Source organism: Cetorhinus maximus, chromosome 21, assembly GCF_964194155.1.
Source record: "Cetorhinus maximus chromosome 21, sCetMax3.hap1.1, whole genome shotgun sequence".
Classification (NCBI taxonomy): domain Eukaryota; kingdom Metazoa; phylum Chordata; class Chondrichthyes; order Lamniformes; family Cetorhinidae; genus Cetorhinus; species Cetorhinus maximus.
The window spans coordinates 86,389,864-86,415,468 of record NC_135899.1 but is presented as its reverse complement, the minus strand read 5'-3'; the positions used below and the strand labels follow the sequence as shown (position 1 = coordinate 86,415,468).

At 37.3% G+C, this 25,605-nt stretch overlaps 1 protein-coding gene across 14 annotated transcripts in view; it reads left to right on the top strand.

The window, feature by feature from the left end:
- The window catches only part of LOC144696101 (protein 4.1-like), a 189,015-nt gene extending 163,897 nt beyond the window's left edge, over positions 1–25,118 (top strand). For 13 of the 14 annotated variants that reach the window (XM_078567378.1, XM_078567377.1, XM_078567376.1 and 10 more), the window contains 5 exons: positions 16,892–17,017; positions 18,430–18,531; positions 21,654–21,734; positions 22,520–22,624; positions 23,427–25,118. In XM_078567378.1, coding sequence (XP_078423504.1) covers positions 16,892–17,017; positions 18,430–18,531; positions 21,654–21,734; positions 22,520–22,618 — 408 coding nt within the window. In that variant the 3' untranslated portion in view covers positions 22,619–22,624; positions 23,427–25,118. The remainder of the gene's footprint in view (positions 1–16,891; positions 17,018–18,429; positions 18,532–21,653; positions 21,735–22,519; positions 22,625–23,426) is intronic. The other variant, XM_078567366.1, reaches the window with a different exon arrangement.
- The last annotated feature ends 487 nt before the right edge of the window (positions 25,119–25,605 follow it).

Genomic DNA, 25,605 nt, shown 5'->3' with positions numbered 1-25,605 from the left:
CTGTGGTTGTATTCAAAATGGCCATTACAGAGTAATACAGCAGGTAGTGGGTGGAATGCAAGATTTAGACTAAACAGAAGCTGATTGATGTAAGATGAAAAATTGGTTAAAGTGGAAGTTGAGGAAATGATTGGTGAAATTGCTTTTTGCTCATAAAGAAAAAAATGTAATTATTTTTGGCTATGGTTTTTTTTCCCAAAAATGAATTTTTATCATAAAATATCTAAAAGAACATTCCAAAACATTTCAAACTGGTCATTATGGAAAGTGCAATAATATTCAACTTTTCTCCATAGTGCATGTTGTATTCTGAGGTGCCTCAATATAATTACATTTACTATATAGGACAATGACAAGTATACAGTTTTTAGCTTATTCAGTCATTCTTAATGCAGAATATTTAGATACAAATTGTGACTATGCCCTTTGGGTCAAACTGTGCTTCATAATGTCATGCTAACTGCAAAAGATTTTGGTGAACTTATTAATACCTTGCTTTGGTTTGATTCTGATTATCCCCAATTTATTGTTCTATTTGGTTTGCCAGCTTTTAATCTCTTGTTTTAAGCATAAATAAACATTCATTTGAGGCATGCAGATGACTGGAGTTGCAGAATAGAAACATAGAAACTAGGAGCAGGAGTAGGCCATTCAGCCCTTCGAGCCTGCTCCGCCATTCATTATGATCATGGCTGATCATCCAACTCAATAGCCTGCCCTTGCTTTCTCCCCATACCCTTTGATCCCTTTCGCCCCAAGAGCTATATCTAACTCCTTCTTGAAAGCATACAATGTTTTGGTCTCAGCTACTTTCTGTGGTAACGAATTCTACGGGCTCACCACCCTCTGGGTGAAGAAATTTCTCCTCATCTCAGTCCTGAATGGTCTACCCCGTATCCTCAGACTGTGATCCCTGGTTCTGGACTCCCCCACCATCGGGAACATCCTTCCTGCATCTACCCTGTCTAGTCCTGTTAGAATTTTATAGGTTTCTATGAGATCCCCCCTCATTCTTCTGAACTACAGCAAATATAATCTTAATAGACTCAATCTCTCCTCATATGTCAGTTGGGCTATCCCAGGAATCAGTCTGGTAAACCTTTGCTGCACTTCCCTTAATAGCAAGTGCATCCTTCCTCAGAAGGAGACCAAAACTGCACACAATATTCCAGGTGTGGTCTCACCAAGGCCCAGTATAATTGCAGCAAGACATCCCTGTTCCTGTACTTGAATCCTCTGGCTATGAAGGCTAACGTACCATTTGCCGCCTTTATCGCCTGCTGCACCTGCATGCTTACCTTCAGCGACTGGTCTACAAGGACACCCAGGTCTCGTTGCACATTCCCCTCTCTCAATATATAGCCATTCAGATAATAACCTGCCTTCCTGTTTTTGCTACCAAAATGGATAACCTCACATTTATCCACATTATACTGCATCTGCCATGCATTTGCCCACTCACTCAGCTTGTCCAAATCACACTGAAGCATCTCTGCATCCTCCTCACAGCTCACCCTCCCACCCAGTTTTGTAATGTAGTACACCTTCCCGCTAAGCATATATGTGAGGAGACCAGAAGAAATCATTTTATGCAACAGCTACTGTAATTAGAAAAACAATGGCAATGTGTAGGTGTTTTTTATATTGGAATTTGTTCAGTGAGAGTGGTTGTGCCTCCAATTACTTGCCTAGTAAGTTACCATATAGTTCAAAAAGTGAGTTGGAATTTAACAGTCAGTAATAGCGTTGCTGAGGCAGTAGCAAACCAGATATCAGGATGCAAGTACATCGTGCTGTTCATTTCTTACTACAGAAGTATCTATGAAAGTGTGCTTAACATTGGAAGTATTTTGTGCAAGGCAGTGAGTCAGAATTTGGCACTTATTATCTTGAAATGTCTGGATGTTTGACTTTCTAAGTTGACATAGCATGGTCAATTAAGTAACACCTGGGAGAAAGGGACACCGGGAGGGACACGCCAAAATTCAGGTACTTTTGAATTTATATCTTCAAGTAGTGAATTTCCTCATTGGCTTGCAGAAAATAAACCAGTATGTAGCATCTACAAAAATATTCAACAATTTGTAAGACTGAATAAGTTGTTATAAAAGTAGCTCAGCCAATGTATCTATCAATATTAATGGAAATATTATTAAATTTCAAAATATTGAGAGTCAATGCATATTACTATAATGGTGAAAGAAAGAGAAAATAGTTGTGACTGTCATTAAGTTCATATTCCAGAGCATACAAGAAAAGATGCAACAAGAGTCTTTATGCAAGGCCATGTTATGACCTAATTATGTTTTATTCAATTGAGTCTACAAGTTTATCACTGTAGGGGACAACTGCATAAGTCTCTGATACCAGTTTGCATAAATGTTTTTTCAAAGTGTTTTTTTCCACTGGTCTTCCACATTGATTGTTAGATATTTCACTGGTGCAGAACGTTCACTGGATGTGGGATCTGGAATATAAGGATGCAGTAAGGATGTTTGAGGGAAGGGAAGAAATGGAGAGCAGGAGGCATATGCATAATAATATTAGAAGTTGTGTGAAGGAGAAAAATGCTAGGGCACTGAGGAGAAGAAAGAAATATGAACTTATGTGAAGAAGTACATTTTGAGGTAATAAAAGTTGGAAAGGCAAAAATAAACGTTCCCTTTTTAAAATATTTTGTGACTAGTGATTAATACATTTGGTTGTTAACAGTTTTTAACAATGTGATGAATGGCCACCTGTTGAGATTGCACTGTATTTGAAATATCAAATGTCTTGGAAAAAGCAAAACTAAAGTAGAGGCTATAGTCATTATGTAAGTGATAATTTAAATAGTAATTTATTTCTAGATAGAAGTTTAACAATTTAGTTATGCATTTGCCCATTTGCATTGAATTTTAAATATTTAGTCTGATGTTGAAAGTAAATAATGGTCAAGATGCTTACTCAAAGTTTGGCAGGTAAAGACTGAGACTGACTAACAGTATCATAAACCAATTTGCTGTTGGGACATTAAAGCTCCTATTTTCTCAAAGTTTATTTTTCTCTGTAAATAACCTTAATGACAAATAATTAGTTTATGATTTTAAATTGTACTTTGAATCTTCTTTTAGTTATATTCCTAGTGAATCTAAGTGATGATAAATAATTTGCAAAGACATTGGGTCATGATTTGTAGCCGAGTGTTTAGGATTGGTACCATGGAATTCCCATATCAAGTATTTGAGATAAACAATTTTCCAGACTCAACCACATTAATTTAAAACAAGTTTGCAATATGTTCCACATTTCAATGAGAAGAATATACAACTAAACCCTTTCAGTGAAACCTTATATGTTCCTGGATTTCTTTTTTCTTGTATATGTAAGAAAAATAAACACTACATCATGAAAAACTGATCTGCAGGCTTATTGTTTTCCTTTCAACTGTGCTGATAAATCAATACATTGTTTAGTCTAAGCTTTGTTTATTAATTTACATAGTTGCATGTTGACCAGGTAGGCATCATGTAACCATACAACATTGTAGCAATTTATGAAAAATAAGTAAAACCAGTATATTGATGGAATAAACTATAAAGGTATAAGTTAATCAGGTTATTCCAATGACCACCTAAACCTTCAGAGAAAACCCATTTATACAAAAAAATCCAAATAAATTCCCCAGGATTAAATGATAATGTGTAACTACAAATATAACATTTTTATTTTTAATTGTAAAGGAGTGGATGGTAAGCTTAGAGTTTTCTTTCGCTCATTGGCAGTCCATATTGTACCTTATGGCTATCATTTAATCCTAGGAAATGTGTTTGTATTATTTGTTTAAACAGGTTTCTTATGAAGGTTTAGGACATCATTTGAATTAGCTGATTGGTGCAAATTTATAGTAGATCAGAGAAATTGAGTATAAAATGCAATGACCTAGTTTAGACATAGAGCTTACAAGTGGACTGTGAAGTTTAAAATATAAGTTAAATAATTCTGTATGTTCCTTGCTGCATCATTTATTGTATGGATTTTTCTATCTTGTTTTGGTTGTAATTTACTATTAAGCTGGGAGAACAACAACAGCTTGGCATCCCACATGTTTGACAAGGTGGTTGCAGTTGGAAGAATAGTTGGCTTGTTTAAACAATACAATCAAATTGTTGATTAGACTGAAATGTATACTGTATTGGATGTCTCGATGAGAAAACTGTAGAAATGTGTATGTCCTTTTTTTAATGGAAATTTCTTCAAGTGATCATAGTTTGAACAGAGTGCCTGAATTACTATATTACATTAAATCAATTATAGTTGCGTAGAAAATCCACTAAGTTCAGTGACTTTGGTAGCTAAAACTAGAAGAAAATAGGCACGCTTCCACCAGTTCAAGTCTGTAAATGATCAAGTTTGGTTGACTGGTATTTAACCGGATTTTTTCTGCAGCTCCAATCCATTGTACAGTTAATATCCTGATCTGAAAGTACAGAAAGAGTTCCATTTTCTCATGCCACTACCTGTTTTTGATAGAGAAGGGAAGATTTCTCTAGAGTGCAAGGTGACAGAAAACTGGTAACAGTTGCAGTACAGAGAATAGGGGACATGTGAGAATACAGGAGCGCAATATTCTGGAAGTGAAAAATTTGTGTTAATTGCCCAACATCCTCAATTATTATGCTTGGCTATGTTTAATATAGTTTTAATGCTTATTTGTGGTGATACAAACATCAGTTTGTTGGAACTTGGCTAACTAAGGTTAAAATGTTGGATAGCCTTAATTCGTATTAAATGAGGTGGTAGAAAATAAAAAGAACACTAAACCATTTATGCTTGCTTGTTCATTATGGTTATGGTTTTATTAAAGTTAAATGTAGCTTGTTCCCTTGGAGTAAATAAAACCATTCTTCATGGCAAGCACTTCCTAAACTTTAGTTGAATCTTCAAAATTTTATTTTGAGTGATGTGATTGCATTCTCTAAAGAAGATTTTGGTAATACCAGTAATCCAGAGCCAGAAGATTTGTTTCTTCTAGTGTTATTAAAGATGTCAAGCCTAATTTCACTACAATTTCTTTAACTCTGTAGGCAATGAACGCCATAAGGACCCTGCAAAATTCTGATGTATTGCTAAAATTTAAGCTTCCTTCTTCGTATGCATATAACATCAATGCAGTGTTTCAATTCAGATCAGATCTGCCATGCCTTAATTTTGCAACTATCAGTGTAGCTGACTGGAACATTTTTTAAGGAACAAGCTTATGTAATGTGACTTGCCCTATACAACCCCTGTTTTCTTTGCATTGAGAGACATTGAAACATAACGATTTGTCACCTATAGAAGTGTTAAGTTGTACCACAACCTTCCAACAAAATGTTTTTGATTTTTGTAGATTACACACCTCTAATTTATAGGATGTGCGTTTAAAAAAAAATCCTATTAATCTTAATATGTTCTCCTGTGGTCCTTAATCTAATGTAAAATTATGGTCCACTATCCAAGATAAAATCAGAATTTGCCTATAATTAAGATGGTCATCTAAATCATGCATGTGATTTTTGTTAATCTGTGGTTGCCGTCTAATAAGATATATTCTAAAATTTGGCAGTGAAGAAAGTTTTACCCCCACACCTCATTAAAGATGCTTAAGATTTCTGAAATAGACAAAACTAAATTTCATTTATAAACCTTATACAGTTTGGCTTTCTGTTCATTCTGAAATTGCCCTTATAGTATATGAAAAACATGCAGTGTCCATATTATCTGAAAGTATTTTGCAGTGAAACTGTACTTGAAGCATGTATAAGATTTTTCTAGCAGTAATTGGATTTGTTTCCCTATGATTATGATTTCACATAATCATCGTATATCAGTACAGAAAGTTGAAAAATGCCTTTTGTGTGTTATATGAAATGATGGAAACACAATGAATAGCCTGCATTTGTATTTGGACATATAGGCTAATTTCTAACAACTTTGGACCAGGGCTGTAACTCACCTCAATTGTCCCTTATTTGATGTATAAATTTTTGTCACTGTATGTCTCTATAGATTACATAATTGAAGAGTTGTAGAATCACATCAGAGCAAGCCAGTTAATTCTATACATTTTTGTCACTGCCTGCCTCTGCTTCTAATGTTCATATTTTCTGCTGCAACTGGGCAATTTGACTAATGAACAACATTCCTCTTGATGACATTCCAAATGAAAACTGAAGGGAGAAAAGTATCCTGTATGCATTATCTTAAACATGGAATGTTTTAAATTGTGAAAGGGGGTCCTCATTCATACAAAAGGTAACGAACTGCTGTTGTATATATGCTTTCTAATTAAGCACTTTGCTATAGCATTCCTACTGTGTACCTTCACTATATTGAATACCCAACAGTTGAAACTACGGTTGTTACTGGTGAGTGTTCCTAAGTGCTATATGCAATGCAGTTTTATATTTCATTTTTATGGCTTTCTAGCTGACACCTTGGCTGTACCAGATATAAATGAGCAATGATTTGTTTTTGCTTGGAATGGAGGTGATAGACACAGTATCCTTGTCTTGACCTACTTAGGCAGCTGTTCAAGATGTTTAAACAAAACTTGTATTTTGTACTTGGAACACTTTATACGTAAACTTTGTGCAGAATTATTATGCAGAGAGGTTTTCTTTTGGCACTGGATTTATCTGCAAGTATTTTTTAAATATACTGTTTTTTTTAGCAGTAATTGATATTGTAGTGTGCTACCTTTTTTAATGGTTTTGTTTAGACATAATGGCATAATAATATCTTTAGCATAATTGAAGCAATCTTAACTTGACCTGTTACAGCAGGACATCAGGTTTTGGGTCAGGTACCCTGGGCAGGAGGACTTGTTATAACTTTAAATTTCTCCTTCTTTCGTAATTAAGTGGGGCTAGAATTTGTAATTGTAGATTATTTTGCAAAACTGCAGTCTACGTAGGTCAAGGAAGAGCCTCTAATTTGCTTTGGAATGGTTTGTTTTCCTTTCTCCCTGAACCTAAACTATGGCAGAGTTTTGCCATGTGACATCACATTTAGCTTGCTTTCTGTTGGCCATGTAGCCATTGCATCACTTAATCTTGTTTTCAGGCTTTTACTTTGGTTGAAGCATATTTAATTATTAAAAGTAACAAGATCACCAAATGGATTTCAAGTTGGCACTTTTTTCCAAGAGGGGTTAAAATACTTGTGAAATTGCACGGTGTCCACCTGAATGATGAGTTTTTGAAACGTGGATGTAAGCAAATGCTGTTCTGTCAAACTTTTGAAGAGTTTGTACGTTTGTACAAAACCATTTTTGCCCCATGTGCTTGTTTCTGTTGCACTAAATGTCAAAATTCTGAGTATGGAATGCATAACATAAAGTTAAGTTTCTTTTGTAGGCAGGAAAAGTTATTGGTAACAGATGGCTTTTTATTTTGATGCCTTGAGCATGAAATGTGCAGTTGATTTAGTCAGTTGCAGAATGTTTTAATTATATATTGAGAAAGATTGGACCTGTTAGATGGAAAATTAATTTAGACGAAACTATTAATAACTTTATGTAATTTCATGCATTTTAACACTTGATTATTCTCTCTCCAGTGCGGAGATTTCCATACTATATTTCATTCTTTACCAGTGGCACAATGTAAAATTTAACAGATTTTGTAATATTGAAAAATTACCATCACAATCAACTTAAAAGAAGCCTTATGGCAAAAAGATACATGCCATTTTGACACCGGTTAAACCTTGCAGTAATATATGATTTGAATAAATTCTACTCTGGAACAGCAAACTTCAAACAGATTTAAAATTCTATCACATGTTGCTTTAATCAGCTGTTCCCTGTATTAATGCATACTTTAATCACTACTTGTAGAAACTGCTGCAACAATATCAGGGATCCCTTTTAAATAGTATGGCATTCTAAAGTGATGTTTTCAATAAACCTCTAAGTTTTATGTTGTGTTCCTATGTTTTTGGGTTTGGAATGTTTTAATACTTTAATTCATCACACCAGATCATTCTTAGTTCATTTATTTTCTAAAATTATCATTTGTGATAGAATGAGTATCAAAAGCATTGCACTTCCCCACTGAAAATTTTGTGGACAGGACATAATCACTGTTAAAAATCCTGTAGATTAAATATCAGCTGGGCACTCAAAACGTGTCTTAGTTTAGCGTATCATATGCTAAAATATCTGTTTGATGCTCCTTCAGTTTTATTGTTTCCAAATGATAATTTCAGGAGGTCATCTAAATATCATCCCTTGTGCACTCTATCTCAAAACACTTGTAATTGTAGTATTTCTAGAGACTGGGGTAGGTTGCTACTTGTTCCTTTGCAGTTGTGATTTTTTTTAAATTTAAATGTGAGGTGTATATGTGTGATTTTAAAATAGAATCCAGTAAGTATCAACGTTTGGTATTTTATTGCCTACACTATGATCAATGGAGTCTTGAGATGTTTACCCTTTGGGTCTTCCCAAAATGAATTTGATGGGCACCCAAGTATTTTAAACCCTATTATTATGATGTATGTTTACCCAGTATAACACAGATATGCAGTTTATGTTGCTTTCTGCAGAAGGTTTGTAATTTGGTTCATGTTTCACAGCATGCCTGCTTGTTATATGGATGTTCTTTAAAGCTGCAGTATCCGTTTGCCAGCAGATGTTCACTCTGTATCTCAAATTTTCTGTTCAACAAAATGCTTTTGGCAACCTGATTTGGAAATGGGGCCTTCAGTAAATGGGCTATTTCAGCATTATATGAATGAAACTGTGACATCATCAAATAAGTCTGAAAATTCAGAAAAGGGATACTGAAGCTTCAGAAATTCTGTCTGATTCATCCATCTGTTTTTAACCCTTAAAAAAATTGTGTTTTGGGGAAGGGTTAGATTAAAGGGCCTTCCAGGAAGCATGATTTTAAATGGCTATTAATTCTTTGTGAAGACCAAATGTTACACATTTCAGTTTTATTATTATTCTGTAGCTTAACTGCATTTGGAAAGGGCTCTTTTAAGTCAAGAATGATGGATATTTAAGCTGTAGAATCTGCTCAGTTATGCTAATGTAATAACATTCAGATTCCACTGCTGATTTTGAGACACTCTGTTATAATGAGTAAGTTGCATGAAACAACCAAGCCTTTGCAAAAGAAGGAAAGCAAGCCAAAGTCACTTCTCGTTTTAAGTATTGCTATTATCTTAACCCTTAAAATGACAGCAACCACTCTGAGATACCTGCACTCAGCTAATTCTGGCTTCTTGAACATCTTCAATTGTTATTGCTCCACCATTGATGGCTGTGCCTTCAGCTGCCAAGGCCCTAAGCTCTAGAATTCCTTCCCTAAACTTCACCACCTCTTAACTCTCTCTCTCTCTCCTCCTTTAGGATGCTCCTTAAAACCTACCTCTTTGACCAAGCTTTTGATGTTCTGACTTAATATCTCCTTATATGGTTTGATGTCAGATTTTATTTGATAACACTGTATAGTGCCTTGGGGCTTCTAATTAAAGGCACTATACAAATACAATTTGATGTTGTTGTGAAATGAGCCTCTCTCTTTCTGGTGTCTATAACTGAGCTTTTTACTTTTTCTCCTTTTCTTTTCTTCCTTTTTTCCACTCTTTCCTGCTGTCTGCCTAGAAATTAATAGAAGGCCTATATGGACATTTGCGTACCAATGAAAAGCCAACAATATTCCAAGCAACGTACTTCCCATATGCAACACCTGAGAAGACCCTACGTGAAGGACAGAAACAGACTCCAAATAAATCTGCTTTGCTTTGCTCTATTTCACACCCTCAGGTGCTATATGTGTTTTATTCTTCCAGTATCTTTCTTTTTAGTGCCTCTTACTTTCACGCATTTTTAACAGTTGGTAGCTTAGAACTACTTGACTTTTTACCACTACCATTCAGGATTTTTTTTTTGAAAAATGGTACAGTTCTTATGAACGAAGTTTTTCAATGTCTGAACTGCTCTTTTCTCCCTACCTCATAAAAATACGAGAGGATATGCAAGACTCCTCTTCTTCCCACCCCACCGCCACCCGCCCCACCAAAAGAAAGTGAAATCGTGTGAAAGACCTACTAGCTAAAGACCCTAATTGAAAATGGGTGAAATTCATCAAATTCAAGTATCTATTAACCATGGGATTTTTAACTTGTAACTAGTAGTTTGCAGCATGAACGTGTATAACTTTTATTAAGCTTTTATTAATAATGTGGACGTAAGCAAATTTCCATCCAGGATCAGTTTCTCTTTTATTGGCTGTATGCCCTGTTACATATTGTTCTCAGTATTGAGTCTTGTATTACTCCAGACTGGCAATGACCTCTCAAGTTTTTAGAAATGTAACTTCTTTTACAGTGTAATTTTCACCGTGCACACCTACTTCCTATAGGGAGCCTTAACATAGGGAAGCTCCAATCTGTGTTAATTCCTTGGGTATTTCCTGAGAAATCTTGCACCTAATGCTACTTACAAATTGCCTCTCCTCTAATATGATTTGGTATAAGTTGAATCCTCTTACTTGATACTGATTAGATTAATTTATTTGGGCACAAATTGGGAGGAGGAAAGTGGGGCAGAAGAGGATTGCAAACTGCACAATATAGATATGAATAAATTGTGGAGTTTGACATTAATTCTGGTAGATGTTGGCCTGGCTTTACAGATTCCTTCCTTATGAAGGCATGTTGCTTCTATTGCAAGAGGAGGCTTCTTCCATTAGTAGTTTATCTGTAAAGTGTATCTTTGGTCTGATTTTAAAGTTGGCTCACACTATTTACAAAAGTATCAGATTTGAACCATAAGAAATGGAAGCAGGTGTAGGCCCCCTTGGCCCCTTAAACTTCCTCTGCCATTCAGTAAGATCATGACTGATCTGATTGTGGCCTTAACTCCACTTTCCTGCCTGCCCACTATAACTGCTGACTCCCTTGTCAATCAAAAATCTGTTTAACTCAGCCTCGAATATATTCATGACCCAGCCCCCAATGTTCTCTGGGGAAGAGAATTCCAAACTAATGACCCTCTGAGAGAAGAAATTCCTCCTCATCTCTGTCTTAAATGGGGGATTTCTTATTTTGAAACTGTGCCTCCTAATTCTAGATTCCCCATGAGAGGAAACACCCTCTCCGCATCTAGCCTGTCAAGTCTCCTCAGAGTCTTTTATGCTTCAATAAGATCATCTCTCATTCTTCTAAACTCCATTGAGTATAGGCCCAACCTGCTCAGCCTTTCCTCATAAGACAAACCCCTCATACAAGGAATCAGCCTAGTGAATTCTGAACTGCTTCCAATACAAGTATGTCCCTCCTTAAATAAGGTGAGCAAAACTGTACACAGCACTTTAGAAATGCCTTGTATAGTTGTAGCCACACTTCCCTAATTTTATATTGCATTCTCCTTTCAATAAAGGCCAACATTCCATTTGGCTTCCTAATTACCCGCTGTACCTGCATACTGAGCTTTTGTGATTCATGTACAAGAATACCCAGATCCCCCTGTACCACAGTATTCTGGTGTCTTTCTCCATTTAAATAATATTCTGCTTTTCTATTCTGTCAATGTGGGCAACCTCACATTTTCCCACATAATAATCCATCTGCCAGATTTTTGTTCACTAACTTAACTTATCTATATCCTTTTGTGATATTTTGTATCCTCCTCACAACTTGCTTTCCTATCTATCTTCATTTCATCAGCAAATTTAGCTGCAGTACAGTCAGTCCCTTCATTTAAATCATTAATGTAGAGCATAAATACTCCACTAGTTACAGTTTGCCATACTGAAAATGACCCATTTATCCTGACTTTGTTTCCTGTTAGTTAGCCAGTCCTCTATCCATGTTAATTTTTCACTCCCAATACCATTAGCTGTTATCTTATGGCACCTTATCAAATGCCTTTTAGAAATCCAAATGCACTACACCTACTGGTTCCCCTTTATTCACTCTGCTTGTTACATCCCCAAAGAACTCTAATAAATTTGTTAATAAATTTGTCAAACACATTTCCCTTTCACAAACCATATGACCCTGCCTGATAGGAACCAAAGTAGGCCATTCAGCCTTTCAAGCCTGCTCCGCCATTCAATTAGATCATGGTCAATCATCTACCTCAACACCATTTTCCCGTGCTATCTCCATATCCCTTGATGTCATTAGTCTCCAAACACCTATCGATTTCTGTTTTGAACATGTTCAATGATTGAGCATGCACAGCCCTCTGGGCAGAAATTTCCAAAGATTCACCACCCTCTGAGTGAAGAAATTCCTCCTCATCTCAGTCTTAATTTCAGGATAAGGAATTGGCCATTTATGTCCCCTGGTTTTAGACTCATCAGCCAGGGAAACATCTTATCCACATCCACCCTGGCACACCCTGTAAGAATTTTGTAAGTTTCAATGAGGTCACCTCTCATTCTTCAAAACTCTGGGGAATACAGTCTCCCCAATCTCTCCTCATAAGACAATCTGCCGTCCCAGGGATTAACCTGGTGAACCTCCGTTTCACTCCCTCTATGGCAAGTATATCCCTCCTTAGATAAGGAGACCCAAACTGTAACAATGCTCCAGGTGCAGTCTCACCTAAGGCACTATACAACTGCAACAAAACATCATTACTCCTATACTCAAATCCTCTTGCGATGAAGACCTACATACCTGATTTCTTCTTGCATCTGCATGCTAACTTTTAGTGTCTCATGAACAAGGTCACCTAGGTCCCTTTAGACCTGTACTTCCCAACCTCATACCATTTAAGAAATATTCTGCCTTTCTGTTTTTTCTATCAAAGTGAATAACTTCACAGTTATTTTGATTATATTCCATCTGCCCATTCACTTAGGCTGCCCAAGTCCCCTTCAAGCATCCTTGCATCCTCCTCACAACTTAAATTCCCACCCAGTCTTTGTCATCAGCAAATTTAGAAATATTACAATTTGTCCCCACATCCAGATCATTGATATAGACTGTGAACGGCTGTGGGACCTAGCACTGACCCTTGCAGTTCCCCACTAGTAACAGCCTGCCATCCTAAGAATGATCCGTTTATTCCTACTCTCTGCTTTCTGTCTGTTAACCAGTTCTCAAACTATACTATTATATTTCCCCCACCCCATGTGCTCTAATTTTATTTACTAACCTCCAGTGTGGGACCTTATCAAGTCTTCTGAAAATCCAAATACACCACATCCACTGGTTTTTGTTTAACAATGCTACAAGTAATATCTTCAAAATAAAACTCCACGTTTGTCAAAATGATTTCCCTTTCATGTTGACTCTGCCCAATTTTACCATTCTTTTCTAAATATCCAGTTATCACATCCTTTATAATAGGTTCTAACATTTTCCCTACTACTGATGTCAAACTAACAGGGTCTGTAGTTCTCCATTCTCCTTCTTCCTCCCTTCTTAAATAGTGGAGTTACATTTGCTACTTTCCAGTCCCCAGGAACTTTTCCAGAATCTATAGAATATTGAAAGATAACCACCATTGCATCCACTATCTCTCTAGTCACCTCCTTCAACACTCTGGGATGAAGTTGATCTGGTTCAGGGAATTTATCAACCATCAATCCAGTTAACTTTTCAAGTACTACCTCTTTATAATAACTTATTTTAGTTCCTCAGTTTCATAAGTCCCTTGGTTGCCTAGTATTTCTGAGAGGTTCTATTATCTTCTTCCATGAGGACAGATGCAAAGTAACTGTTTAGCTTCTCTGCCACTTCCCTGTTCTCCACTATAAATTCTCCTGTCCCCACCTGTAATGAGCCTGCAGTTGTCCTAGCTAAACTTTTCCTTTTCAGGTTAACTAGCCCATAGTTTCCTGCTTTCTTTCTCCCTCCTTTCTTGAACAGAGGTGTTGCATTTGCAGTTTTCCATCCCATTGGGACCTTTCCAGAATCTAGGATTTTTGGAAGAGTGCAACTAATGCATCCACTATCTCTGCAGCCACTCCTTTTAAGACCTAGGATGCAGGCCATCAGGTCTAAGGGACTTGTCAGCCTTTAGTCCCTTTAATTTTCCCGTTATTTTTTCTCTAGCACACTCAACACACTCAAATATGGTGTAATAATAGAACAAATTTTTATCAGGTAAATAGAGATAAATGTAAAAATGCAGATAAAATGTATATAGACATTACTCTATTTCCCTTTTAAAGTTCAGGATCATAGAATGGTTACAGCACAGAAGGAGCCATTTGGCTCGTCGAGCCTGTGCCGGCTCTCCCTAAGAGCAATTTAGCTAGCCCCACTCGCCCACCGAATCATAACCTCATTACCTCTAAGGTTCCTCTGGTAGATACCTTACTGTTTCAGAGAGATTGTTGAATTTCACTTTTCAACACATTAATTTGCTGAGAATTATGAGTTTTTGTGATGTTTCAACATAACTGAAGGCTGAGCCATTATTGCAGCTAGAATTCCAATTAAAATCAATCCTTTATTCAGCACAATGAGTCTTCTCAACACAGTACAAAACACAAAAGAAATGGTGGGAAGTTGCTGTCTTTGTTGACACCTTGACTCAACTACATTTTGTTTGACATTATTTTTGTTTAGGCCTTACTTCTGCCATTTTCTTGTAGAATGTGGATGACAGTCTGAAATCAGAACTGGAAGAGCAGTCAGTGTGTAAAAGTTGATCTCAAGGCAGAAATAGAGGGACTGAAGCTGGAAAATGGCTCCATCATGAGTCAACTGGCTGACCTAATGGAACCCCCACAGGGACGGGATTTTATCCCTTTCTCTGTGAGTAGCGGCAAGGAGGAGGAAGGATTGTACCTCTTTCAAAACAAGGAGCAGAAGTGACAAAACAGGTCAGAAATAGGCCTGAGTGTGCAGGCTGAGGCTTCAGAGGAGATTACAGCAAAGGCCCTCTTGAGCTATGCTGCTCCTCAACTAAATGATCTCTGAAAGAAGGGGAACAGAAAGAACAACTTTTAAAGATAAATGGCGATGTGTCTCATTACCATGAACCTCCTCAGCTAATCCGCTGCTTTCAGGTAACGTTGAACTAGGAGACCACAAGGTTCTTTCAACTCCTATTACTGACCTATTTTCCACCATAAAAAACTACTTTCTACCATTTAAAAAAACAGGCACTGCAGCATGTTGGTTTAACATGAGCTCCTGAGAAAATCTGACTATATATTTAGATATGTTCAAAATACGATTTATATCATACATCTGTTTCATGAAAAGCAAAGGGTTGTTTGGTGTTTGCTTGCTTCAGTGTCATTGGTTTCTAGACACTGGGAAATTTTGGTGAAGTACTTTTCAAACGACTTGCAATCAAATTTAGAAACCATGACAAATGTTGCCTTTGCTTAATCTATTTTGTATTTCAATTCTGACATACTCCTCTAGCACTAATGTTGCCTTTTGCATGGTGATCATTAACAATGGGTATAAAAGGTGGTGGTAGAAATGCTTAACACTTATTTCCTCTTATGTTTAAGAAAATAGACATTAAAGAATAATACTTCTCTCTTGACAGGAAGTGGGCAGCATTTTCTGACACAACTTATTTAAGGGTCATGAATTTAGTGGGCTTTTTTTTCAATACTTCTGTTAAATGATGCAATCATTATTGGTTTGGGCAGGGTCATTGGAAATGTCTCTGCTTTCCCTAGTAGTGCCCATCAGTAAATTGACAAAAATTTGGAAGCCACATTTATTATTTTAATATTTAAATCATATAGTTTTATTTCCTCACTGGATTTGGTTGCACATTTTTCTAAGCACTATCAGCAACAACCCTTGCTATTAAATTTAGTGGTTTGTATGTGAAATTTACTCATTTATCTAAATCTTTTACATTGACTTCAGTTGTCAGGATTGCTAGTTCATTTCTGGCATTGCAGTTAAAGAATGCTGCATCTTCAAACATGACAATTGGTAGCCAAGTTCAATGGTTAGCTGCTTCCCATGTGTGGGCATAACAGATGAGTCTACAAAATCCAACTTGGCAATTTGATATTTTGAGCTGTATCATTCCATTGATCAAAAACAACCACTGCTGCAAATTGACATCCAAATTTCCATTGTTTTTTTCTCAGTTTTCATATTTTTCACCTGCTTTCACCTATGACCACATTTGTTGGAAAATATTAAATGTAGCTAGAGGTTTTATTGGCTCCGGGTAACTGCTTCCCACTATTACTAAACTGTTGGAATTCAGAGGAAGAAAAAGCACGATCTCTCGTTACTAATTACCAGATGTTGCAAGTGAGTGAAAAAAAGTCTCAACTCTCATTGGTACTTTTTTCACTAACTATACTGTTTCTTGAGCTTCTTGTCAATTTTTTTAAATCCCTGGAGCCAGTATTAAAATTGGGTAATCTGTTCCCTGAGCATTTTGGAATCTTGTCAAATCACCCCTGTTAAGTCTGTTTATTCATAGTGTGTTACTAGAATGGGGATCCATCAGCATGCCTCAGTGTCTAAAAATAAAAGGCAAATAAAAATAAGGCAACAAAGAATAATATTCATGACAAAATAAGTGATCTGTGTCAGAAATGCTGCTTAATCACAAATATTCCAGTTTTGTACTCAGTGAGTGCCAGTATGAAAGCTGAGTTAACCTCAATGGCAAAATGAAAAGGTTGCTACAACAGGGCAATTCAGATCCAATTGGTGCACTGATTTTCTGTTGCTTGACATTGCTACTGTGCAATTCAATATTTCTAAAAGTAATTTGGGATAAGTAGCAAAAGGGTACTAAAGAAACATTGCTACCGTACTGTTGTGGTCTATAGTATATTGTAACCACACTATAATTGTTTTGCCATTGTTAAAAGTAACTGACATTCAATTCTGTTTTGTATAAAAGCTTGTTTGAGAAACTTGCAGTAAATATAATTACTGTTTTTTCCCTTTTGAATAGCCACCACTTGTAAAGACTCAAACTGTGACCATCTCTGACATGCCCAACTCTGAAAATGAAATTGCAACAAATGAAGTTCCTGTTGTTCACACTGAAACAAAGACAATCACCTATGAAGCAGCACAGGTTTGAAATTATTGTGAAGTCATCTTGTCTTGATTGCAGTTTGAGATTTGTATTTTGGTTTGGCATCTTTTTAGGGGTTGGGGGAGGTGCCTCATGCTTAGCTCACTGAGCTTCAGTCAGTGAATGAACTGAGCCATACAAATTAGGAAGCTTCCAAGTTTGGTCCCCAGTCTTTGCTGTTAACTGATGTCAGCCAGCCGGGTTCTCCAGTTGGCCTCAGTATCTGGGTTAAAATAGTGAAAATTGGAACAAGTTCCTTTCAGAGTTCACTTTCCAGTATTCCCTATTGGAAAGTGCATGTCTGCAGACATCAGGTGAGGAATGATTCAGGATTAGCTGTGATGGCCTCTGCTGTTAAGTAGTCTGCTACCATTCACTCAGGGCCCACAATGCTCATGCTTTACCTACAATCTAATCGTGACAACACATAATCTCTTCCCAGGCATCTGCCCCTAAACATGGCTAGCAGATGTACAAAGAACATATGGTTGATTTGTTTCTGCATTTTCTTCCATGAAGGGAAGTGACTCTGTGGGAGCTAGCTATGTGAAAAGTGTCTTAATTGCATTTGTATTTTATGTGTATACCAACTTTTAGCTCTACAGTCCAATAATTTTATTTTGAAAGATGAAAATGACTTTCCCAAAAAACTAACATTAACGGATTTATTATAGCCCCTTATTAATTGGAGCTTTCACACTGGTTTACTGTTAGCTATGCTATCTGTTCATTACCTTTTTTTTTGAGATGACTTTTGAAGCATTTTAATCTGTCTGTTGGCTCTCGAGTAGTAATGCTCTATAGAACTGGCCATTCTAATGCTCTACTGCCTGGTCTCTCATCTTCCACAATCCATAACCTTGAGCTCTTCCAAAACTCTGCTGCTTGTATCCCAACCCGCACCAATGCATTCATTTTAAAATGTTCATCATTGTGTTCAAACCCCTCCATGGGCATTGCCATCCCTACCTCTACAACCTTCGCCACCATTACAACCTTGCAAGAACTTGGCGTTCCTTCAACTTTGGTCTGTTGTGTATCACCCATTCCCTTTGTGCTAAAATTGGCAACAATGCCACCAGCCATCCAGACCCATCAAAACTCTGGAATTTTCTACCTAAATCCCACTGCCTCTCCATCTCTCTCTCTTTAAGATTTCCATCCTTGACTAGGTGTGAAAAGTTTGTCTGCTTATGCTCCTGTGAAGCGCCTTTGAATGTTTTATTATATTAAAAGTTTCGATAAATGCAAATTGTTTGTTTAGAAAAAGAATGATCCCTTTCATGGGTGTATTGTAGACTAGATCTCATTTTAAAAAATTCAATCTTGGGATGTGGGCACCATTATCATCACATTACTGTATGTCCTCTTGAATGAATTTCTCATTAGTAAAACGTTGTAATTTGTTACAGGCAGATGATGGTAATGGTGATTGTGAACCCGGGGTATTGATGAGTGCTCAGACTATCACATCCGAGACCGTCTCCACCACTACAACCACTCAAATCACAAAGGCAAGGAAAAACTATTAAAACATCTTGAGGGTTCCATTGAATGTTTCTTGGTATTGTGTGACTAAAATGGCCTGTATACATTTTCTAATGTAGTGCGTTTGTGAGGCAAATGAATTTAGATTGGAAAGAGTTTTGAAAATTATTGAGGAAATGTGCTGTTAAGTTCACCAGTGCTGTTATCCAGCCAGCCATCAGGCAGTGTGCTCAAGTCAGGCCAAGATGGCTCAAAATTCCAATTCGATCTTGTGAGAAACAGAAATTTATATACCAAAGTGGTGGGCATCACGGAGACATGGCTGCAAGGGGATCAGGACTGGGAGCTAAATATCCAATACATCCTATCGAAAAGATAGGCAGGTTGGCAGAGGGGGTGGGGTTGCTTTGTTAGTAAGAAATGAAATTAAATCGATAGCAAGAAATGACGTAGGGTCAGATGGTGTAGAATCTGTGTGGGTAGAGTTGAGGAACTGCAAAGGTAAAAAAAACCATAATGGGAGTTATGTACAGGCCTCCGAACAGTAGTCAGGATGCGGGGCACAAGATACACCAGGAGATAGAAAAGGCGTGTAAGAAAGGCAAGGTTACAGTGATCTTGGGGGATTTCAATATGCAGGTTGACTGGGAAAATCAGCTTGGTAGTGGATCCCGAGAAAAAGAATTTGTAGAATGTCTACGAGATGGCTTTTTGGAGCAGCTTGTGGTGGAGCCCACTAGGGAACAGGCAATTCTAGATTTAGTGATGTGTAATGAGGCAGATTTGATAAGGGAGCTTAAGGTTAAGGAACCCTTAGGAGGAAGTGACCATAATATGATAGAATTTACCCTGCAATTTGAGAGGAAATAGCTGGAATCAGATGTAACGGTATTACAGTTGAATAAAAGCAACTACAGAGGCATAAACAAGGAGCTGGCCAGAATTGACTGGGAGATGAGCCTAGCAGGAAAGACAGTGGAACAGCAATGGCAGGAGTTTCTGGGAATAATTTGGGAGACACAGCAAAATTTCATCCCTAGGAAGAAGAAGCATACTAAAGGGAGGACGAGGCAACCATGGCTGACATGGGAAGTCAGGGACAGCATAAAAGCTAAAGAGAAAGCATACAATGCGATGAAGAGCAGTGGGAAACGAGGGGATTGGGAAGCCTACAAAGACCAACAGAAGACAACTAAAAAAGAAATAAGGAGGGAGAAGATTAAATATGATGGTAAACTAGCCAGTAATATAAAAGAAGATTGCAAGAGTTTTTTTAGATATATAAAGGGTAAGAGAGAGGCAAAAGTGGAGATTGGGCCGCTGGAAAATGACGCTGGAGAAGTAGTTGTGGGGAACAAAGAAATGGCAGAGGAACTGAATAGGTACTTTGCGTCAGTCTTCACGGTGGAAGACACGAGTAACATCCCCAAAGTTCAAGAGTCGGGGGGACAGAGGTGAGTATGGTGGTCATTACCAAGGAGAAGGTGCTAGGAAAACTAAAAGGTCTGAAGGTGGATAAATCACCTGGGCCAGATGGATTACACCCCAGAGTTCTGAAGGAGATAGCTGAAGAGATAGTGGAGGCGTTAGTGGTGACCTTTTAGGAATCACTGGAGTCAGGGAGGGTCCCAGAGGACTGGAAAATCACTAATGTAACCCCCCTGTTTAAGAAGGGAGTGAGGCAAAAGACGGGAAATTACAGGCCGATTAGCCTGACCTCGGTCATTGGTAAGATTTTAGAGTCCGTTATTAAGGATGAGATTTCAGAATACTTGGAAGTGCATGATAAAATAGGGTAAAGTCAGCATGGTTTCATCAAGGGGAGGACATGCCTGACAAATCTGTTAGAATTCTTTGAGGAGACAACGAGTAGGTTAGACAAAGGAGAGCCAATGGATGTTATCTACTTGGACTTCCAGAAGGCCTTTGACAAGGTGCCGCACAGGAGGCTGCTCAGTAAGATAAGAGCCCATGGTGTTAGAGGCAAGGTACTAGCATGGATAGAAGATTGGCTGTCTGGCAGGAGGCAGAGAGTGGGGATAAGGGGGTCCTTCTCAGGATGGCGGACGGTGACTAGTGGAGTTCCGCAGGGGTCAGTGTTGGGACCACAACTTTTCACTTTATACATTAATGATCTAGATGAAGGAACTGAGGGCATCCTGGCTAAGTTTGCAGATGATACAAAGATAGGTGGAGGGACAGGTAGTATTGAGGAGGCGGGGAGGCTGCAGAAGGATTTGGACAGGTTAGGAGAATGGGCAAAGAAGTGGCATATGGAATACAACGTGGGCAAGTGTGAGGTCATGCACTTTGTTAGGAAGAATAGAGGCATAGACTATTTTCTAAATGGGGAGAAAATTCAGAAATCTGGAGTGCAAAGGGACTTGGGAGTCCTAGTCCTGGATTCTCTTAAGGTTAACTTGCAGGTTGAGTCGGTAGTTAGGAAGGCAAATGCAATGTTGGCATTTATTTCGAGAGGACTAGAATATAAAAGCAGGGATGTGCTGCTGAGCCTTTATAAGGCTCTGGTCAGAACACATTTAGAATATTGTGATCAGTTTTGGGCCCCGTACCAGGAAGGATGTGCTGGCCCTGGAGAGGGTCCAGAGGAGGTTCACAAGAACGATCCCAGGAATGAAAGGCTTAACATACGAGGAACATTTGAGGACTCTGGGTCTATACTCGATGGAGTTTAGAAGGATGAGTGGGGATCTGATTGAAACTTACAGAATACTGAAAGGCCTGGATAGCGTGGACGTGGGGAAGATGTTTCCATTAGTAGGAGAGACTAGGACCCGAGGGCACAGCCTCAGAGTAAAGGGAAGACCTTTTAGAACAGAGATGAGGAGAAACTTCTTTAGCCAAGAGTGGTGAATCTATGGAATTCATTGCCACAGAAGGCTGTGGAGGTCAGGTCATTGAGTGTATTTAAGACCGAGATAGATAGATTCTTGATTGGTAAAGGGATCAAAGTTTACGGGGAGAAGGTGGGAGAATGGGGTTGAAAAACTTATCAGCCATGATTAAATGACGGAGCAGACTCAATGGGCCGAATGGCCTAATTTCTGCTCCTATGTCTTATGGTCTTATGGTCAAAGTGAATGCTTAAATACAGTAGAATTTAAGCAGCCTTTTTCACTTTTTTCAGACTATTAAGGGAGGAATTTCAGAAACCAGAATTGAGAAACGGATTGTAATCACAGGAGATACAGATGTTGACCACGATCAGGTGAAAATTATTTGTAACTGTGCAGTAAGTTTCTAGATTCCGTTTTTAAAATAAGGTCTTGAGTCAGGATATTACTCCTCATATTAACAAATAATCTGATGCAGCTGGTGTTGTTAGTAAGTAACGGGTTTCATCATTTAAAAATTGTGCTTAGACTGCATTATTAATTAGTTACTACTGGAGAATTTGCCCCAGTTTTAAAATGATTAGATTTCTTCACAGCAGAAGCCATGGCCTGGCCACGACGGAGTCACCCACTTTGTGGCCTCCAACAATATCGTTGTTCATCCTGTTGCCAGAAGGTGGGCAAAAATTAACATGGAAGCCTTAAGGAGGTTGTCCAATCACGTCCCCTCCTTCCTTTACTCCTGGTATTAGTCATGGTCAGAAGATTTCTAAGTATAGAATCGCAATCCTTCTACCCTGTGGTGAATTATGCTGTTGTTGAATGTGCTGGACCTGTACAATGCACACTTTTGTTCATTTACACCTGCTTCAAGCTGAAATAACCAGTTTGATCCAATTTTTTTTTAGTGCTTTTCTCCACATTGCTCAACTCAAAGCACAGCGATTTAGTAGATGATTTTGTATTGGTCTTTTTTTAAAGTTATATTTGTTTCATAAAAAATTTACATACAAGTTACACTCAGAAAATGGAAAACAATAATACACACCTTTAATAATCCACACATTGCAGAAGCATACGAGAGCAATGGCACGATTGGGCAAATACATGGATATTTAGAAGTATGTTCCACCTTTTAACGTTCTTGTATTTTTTGCAGGCTTTGGCACAAGCCATCAAAGAAGCCAAAGAGCAGCATCCAGATATGTCAGTGACCAAGGTAGTGGTGCATCAAGAGACAGAGGTAGCTGAGGAATAAGGCCAGGTAAAGTTTTTAATTCTTAGTATTTATATTAAAAGACAACAATATTTTTTCTGACCATAATTAAATCAAAAGAATTGCTGACAGGATTACATACCAGTGTTTCTATGATGAATCAAACTCTTGAGTAGAGTGATTTAACATCAGTTCAGATTTGAGCTGCTAATACAGTGCACTGTAGCAAGGAATGTCACCTAAGTGGACCTCAAGTCACAGACTCATCAGTACTGTTGAACAGCAGACAAAACATGGGTGCAGATCCACATCTGCGTTGCATAATCCTGGTTTGGATGTTTTCTTCTGTAGGTGATCTAAAGCTTTAAAGCATGATGTGCATCTTCACTCCGCTTTAAACAACAATTTGTGCTTTCAGCCATTCTGTCTCTATAGAACAGCTGTAGATAGATAAGACAGTGGTGTTACACCTTTGTTTTACAAGGTGGCTAGATGCAGCTTGGGATACAAAACTTCCCATGCAGCAAGTCTTTGCAGGTGGCAATGCTGAGCCAAGAGTATGCATTCCCCCCAGGGCGTGAAGATCAGCAGATCCTGTACACCATCTATGTCAGTCGAGTAGTAACATTGACCTTGCTTTGGAAGGAAGTAAACCAACTGGCCCTTTTTGTGGAGATTGCTGTGACTTTGAAGAGATGTGTTTAAAATCTGCTAATTAGAGTACAAAGCAGAATAAGTAGTTACAGAAACTTTTGAGCATTAAATTGCATGAGTTATAATTTAAAATTCCTATATTTGGTGGTTTTTGTCCTACCATGAGGTAATACCTTTCCTATTTCTTTTTTTACAGAAAAAAATGCTTTGAGCAACTTATTTCCAAGTCTTACTGCTTGACCATTCAATGGAATATTTTTATACATTTTTAGGATCTGACCACTGCCATTTGCGTTTATTTAGCAACCCTTCAATAATCACCAAATCTTATAAATGGAACCAAGTACACAAAGGACATTTGACAGAACAAGAGGAATTCTAAGCTAATGTGTAAACTTGGACTGTTTTCTGTGGGGTTTTTTTAATTACATTCTATTTGATACAGTTTTAGATGCATAGATTTTTACATATTTCAGTACCTAAAAACACAGGTTGAGAAAACTGCTTTGCTTTTGGGTTTTTCCCCACCAGGCTGTTTTAGTGTGCAAAACATCAGATTAAATTTCAATATTTAGGCTGAGAAGTTGAGTAGTTTGTGACGAGTGGAGAAATGAAATCCCAGCATTGTTTAATCATGAAGCATTTTATACTGTGAATTAAAGCAGCTGTGAATAGTTATGAACTTTTGACACTTCGATTTCTCACATCTTAACAAAAATGAATCTTCATTTTTACCTGTCTGGAGCCTTCTACTTTTATTTTACATTTGAAAGCTGATGTATCCTTTTTCAAATGGACTGTTTAAACAGTTTCTCAAGATTCAGCACCAGCTAGCTGGCAATTCCGACAGTTTGGTTGATATTCAGTGGAATTTTGTTAAAGGATGATTGAAACACGAAAGTTTGCAAAAAAAAAAACTCATGGTTTTGGGGCAAGGGAGAGGCAGCTTTTAAATTTTTATTCTATTTTTAAAGATAAACCTGTAAAGGACTTCAGAAAAAGGATATAACAACTTTGATATTATCAGGAAGTTGTACAGGGCTTCAGGATACTCGACCAAAAAAGTTCATGCATTAAGTAGGATTGTGATCATCAAGTGCTAAATTAAGTAATATGGAATAAATTATTTAGAATAAACTTTTTACAAATGTTCTTTTACTTATGTTTCAGAATTTTTTTTTAAAAATGTGTGACAAATTCTCAAAACATACATTGTCTTGGCTGGATAATTTAACCCTTAATATATTTTAGCTGATTATCTGCAATCTAATATGTTGTATTTCTGTATAAAGTTTTTTTTGTTTTCCTGTTCAGCAGGAGTTATCCAGGATGTTGCTGGCAAGATTTTAAGTGCCTCATTGAAATAAGTATCATGTTTGCAAATTAGACATTTGAAAAATATTGAGGCTCTGAAGTAGCTTTTAGTTTTTTTTATAATGTAAAGCAGAAGAAAATTTTAATTTCTCGTGCTGTGTGCAGTATTGCAAATAATATGCATCTAAGAAGCTTATGATCCCAATCCTACTATAAGCTCTGTACTTTGAATTTCATTCTTTTTAGATGTGATCCCTACTGATTGAAGGATTTTTGTAAAGTTCTTTTAATTATATAATTGTATAGAATTAGCAATTTAAAATCTTTACTCCATCGGCTTTTAATATTAGGACACCTTTTGATGGAAAATAAAAAAGAATTGCAGAGTCTTTGTAGATATTAATTAGTGGGAATTATCTCAGTGTTGTGGGACTTCAATCACACCATGATCATGCTGATGATGTAATAGGAAAATTTAGTAGTTGCATTTGGTAGCTGCAAGTATTGACTGAGTTCTTCCTTCTATGGCTTTTTGAATACAGTTTTAAAGAAATAAAACTTTTTGATCAGAAAACTGAGTTGCAAAACCTTTGAATCCATTGTGACTGTGTGGCCTTAATTATTTGCCTGTCTTTCCTAGAATTTGTTAATGTTCAAAATCCAATCCATTGCAGTTGTATATTTCTGAAACTAGGAGATGACACCCGGACTATGAACTGCCAACTTGATTGTAAAAATACTGAGAATCCAACCTCCTGAAAGAAACCTCAGAACCTGAACTCCAGTACGTTAAAGAAATCAAAATATTTTGTTTTCAGTACGTCAGCCTTCATGTACTTGTGAATGTGATTAATTATATACCAAGCTTTTAAGTACCTAGCTCTAATACCTGGCCTGTTATGTTTTAAATAACAATGGGCTAAGAGAATACTGCAGCTTGTAAAGCTATACGTAGTGTAATTTAAACGTACAGTGTCAGAAATTGCGTCTTCCAACCTTATTAACATTTTTTGCAAATTTTAAATTGTATTTTCAAAGATTTGGTGAGTTTACACAGAAAT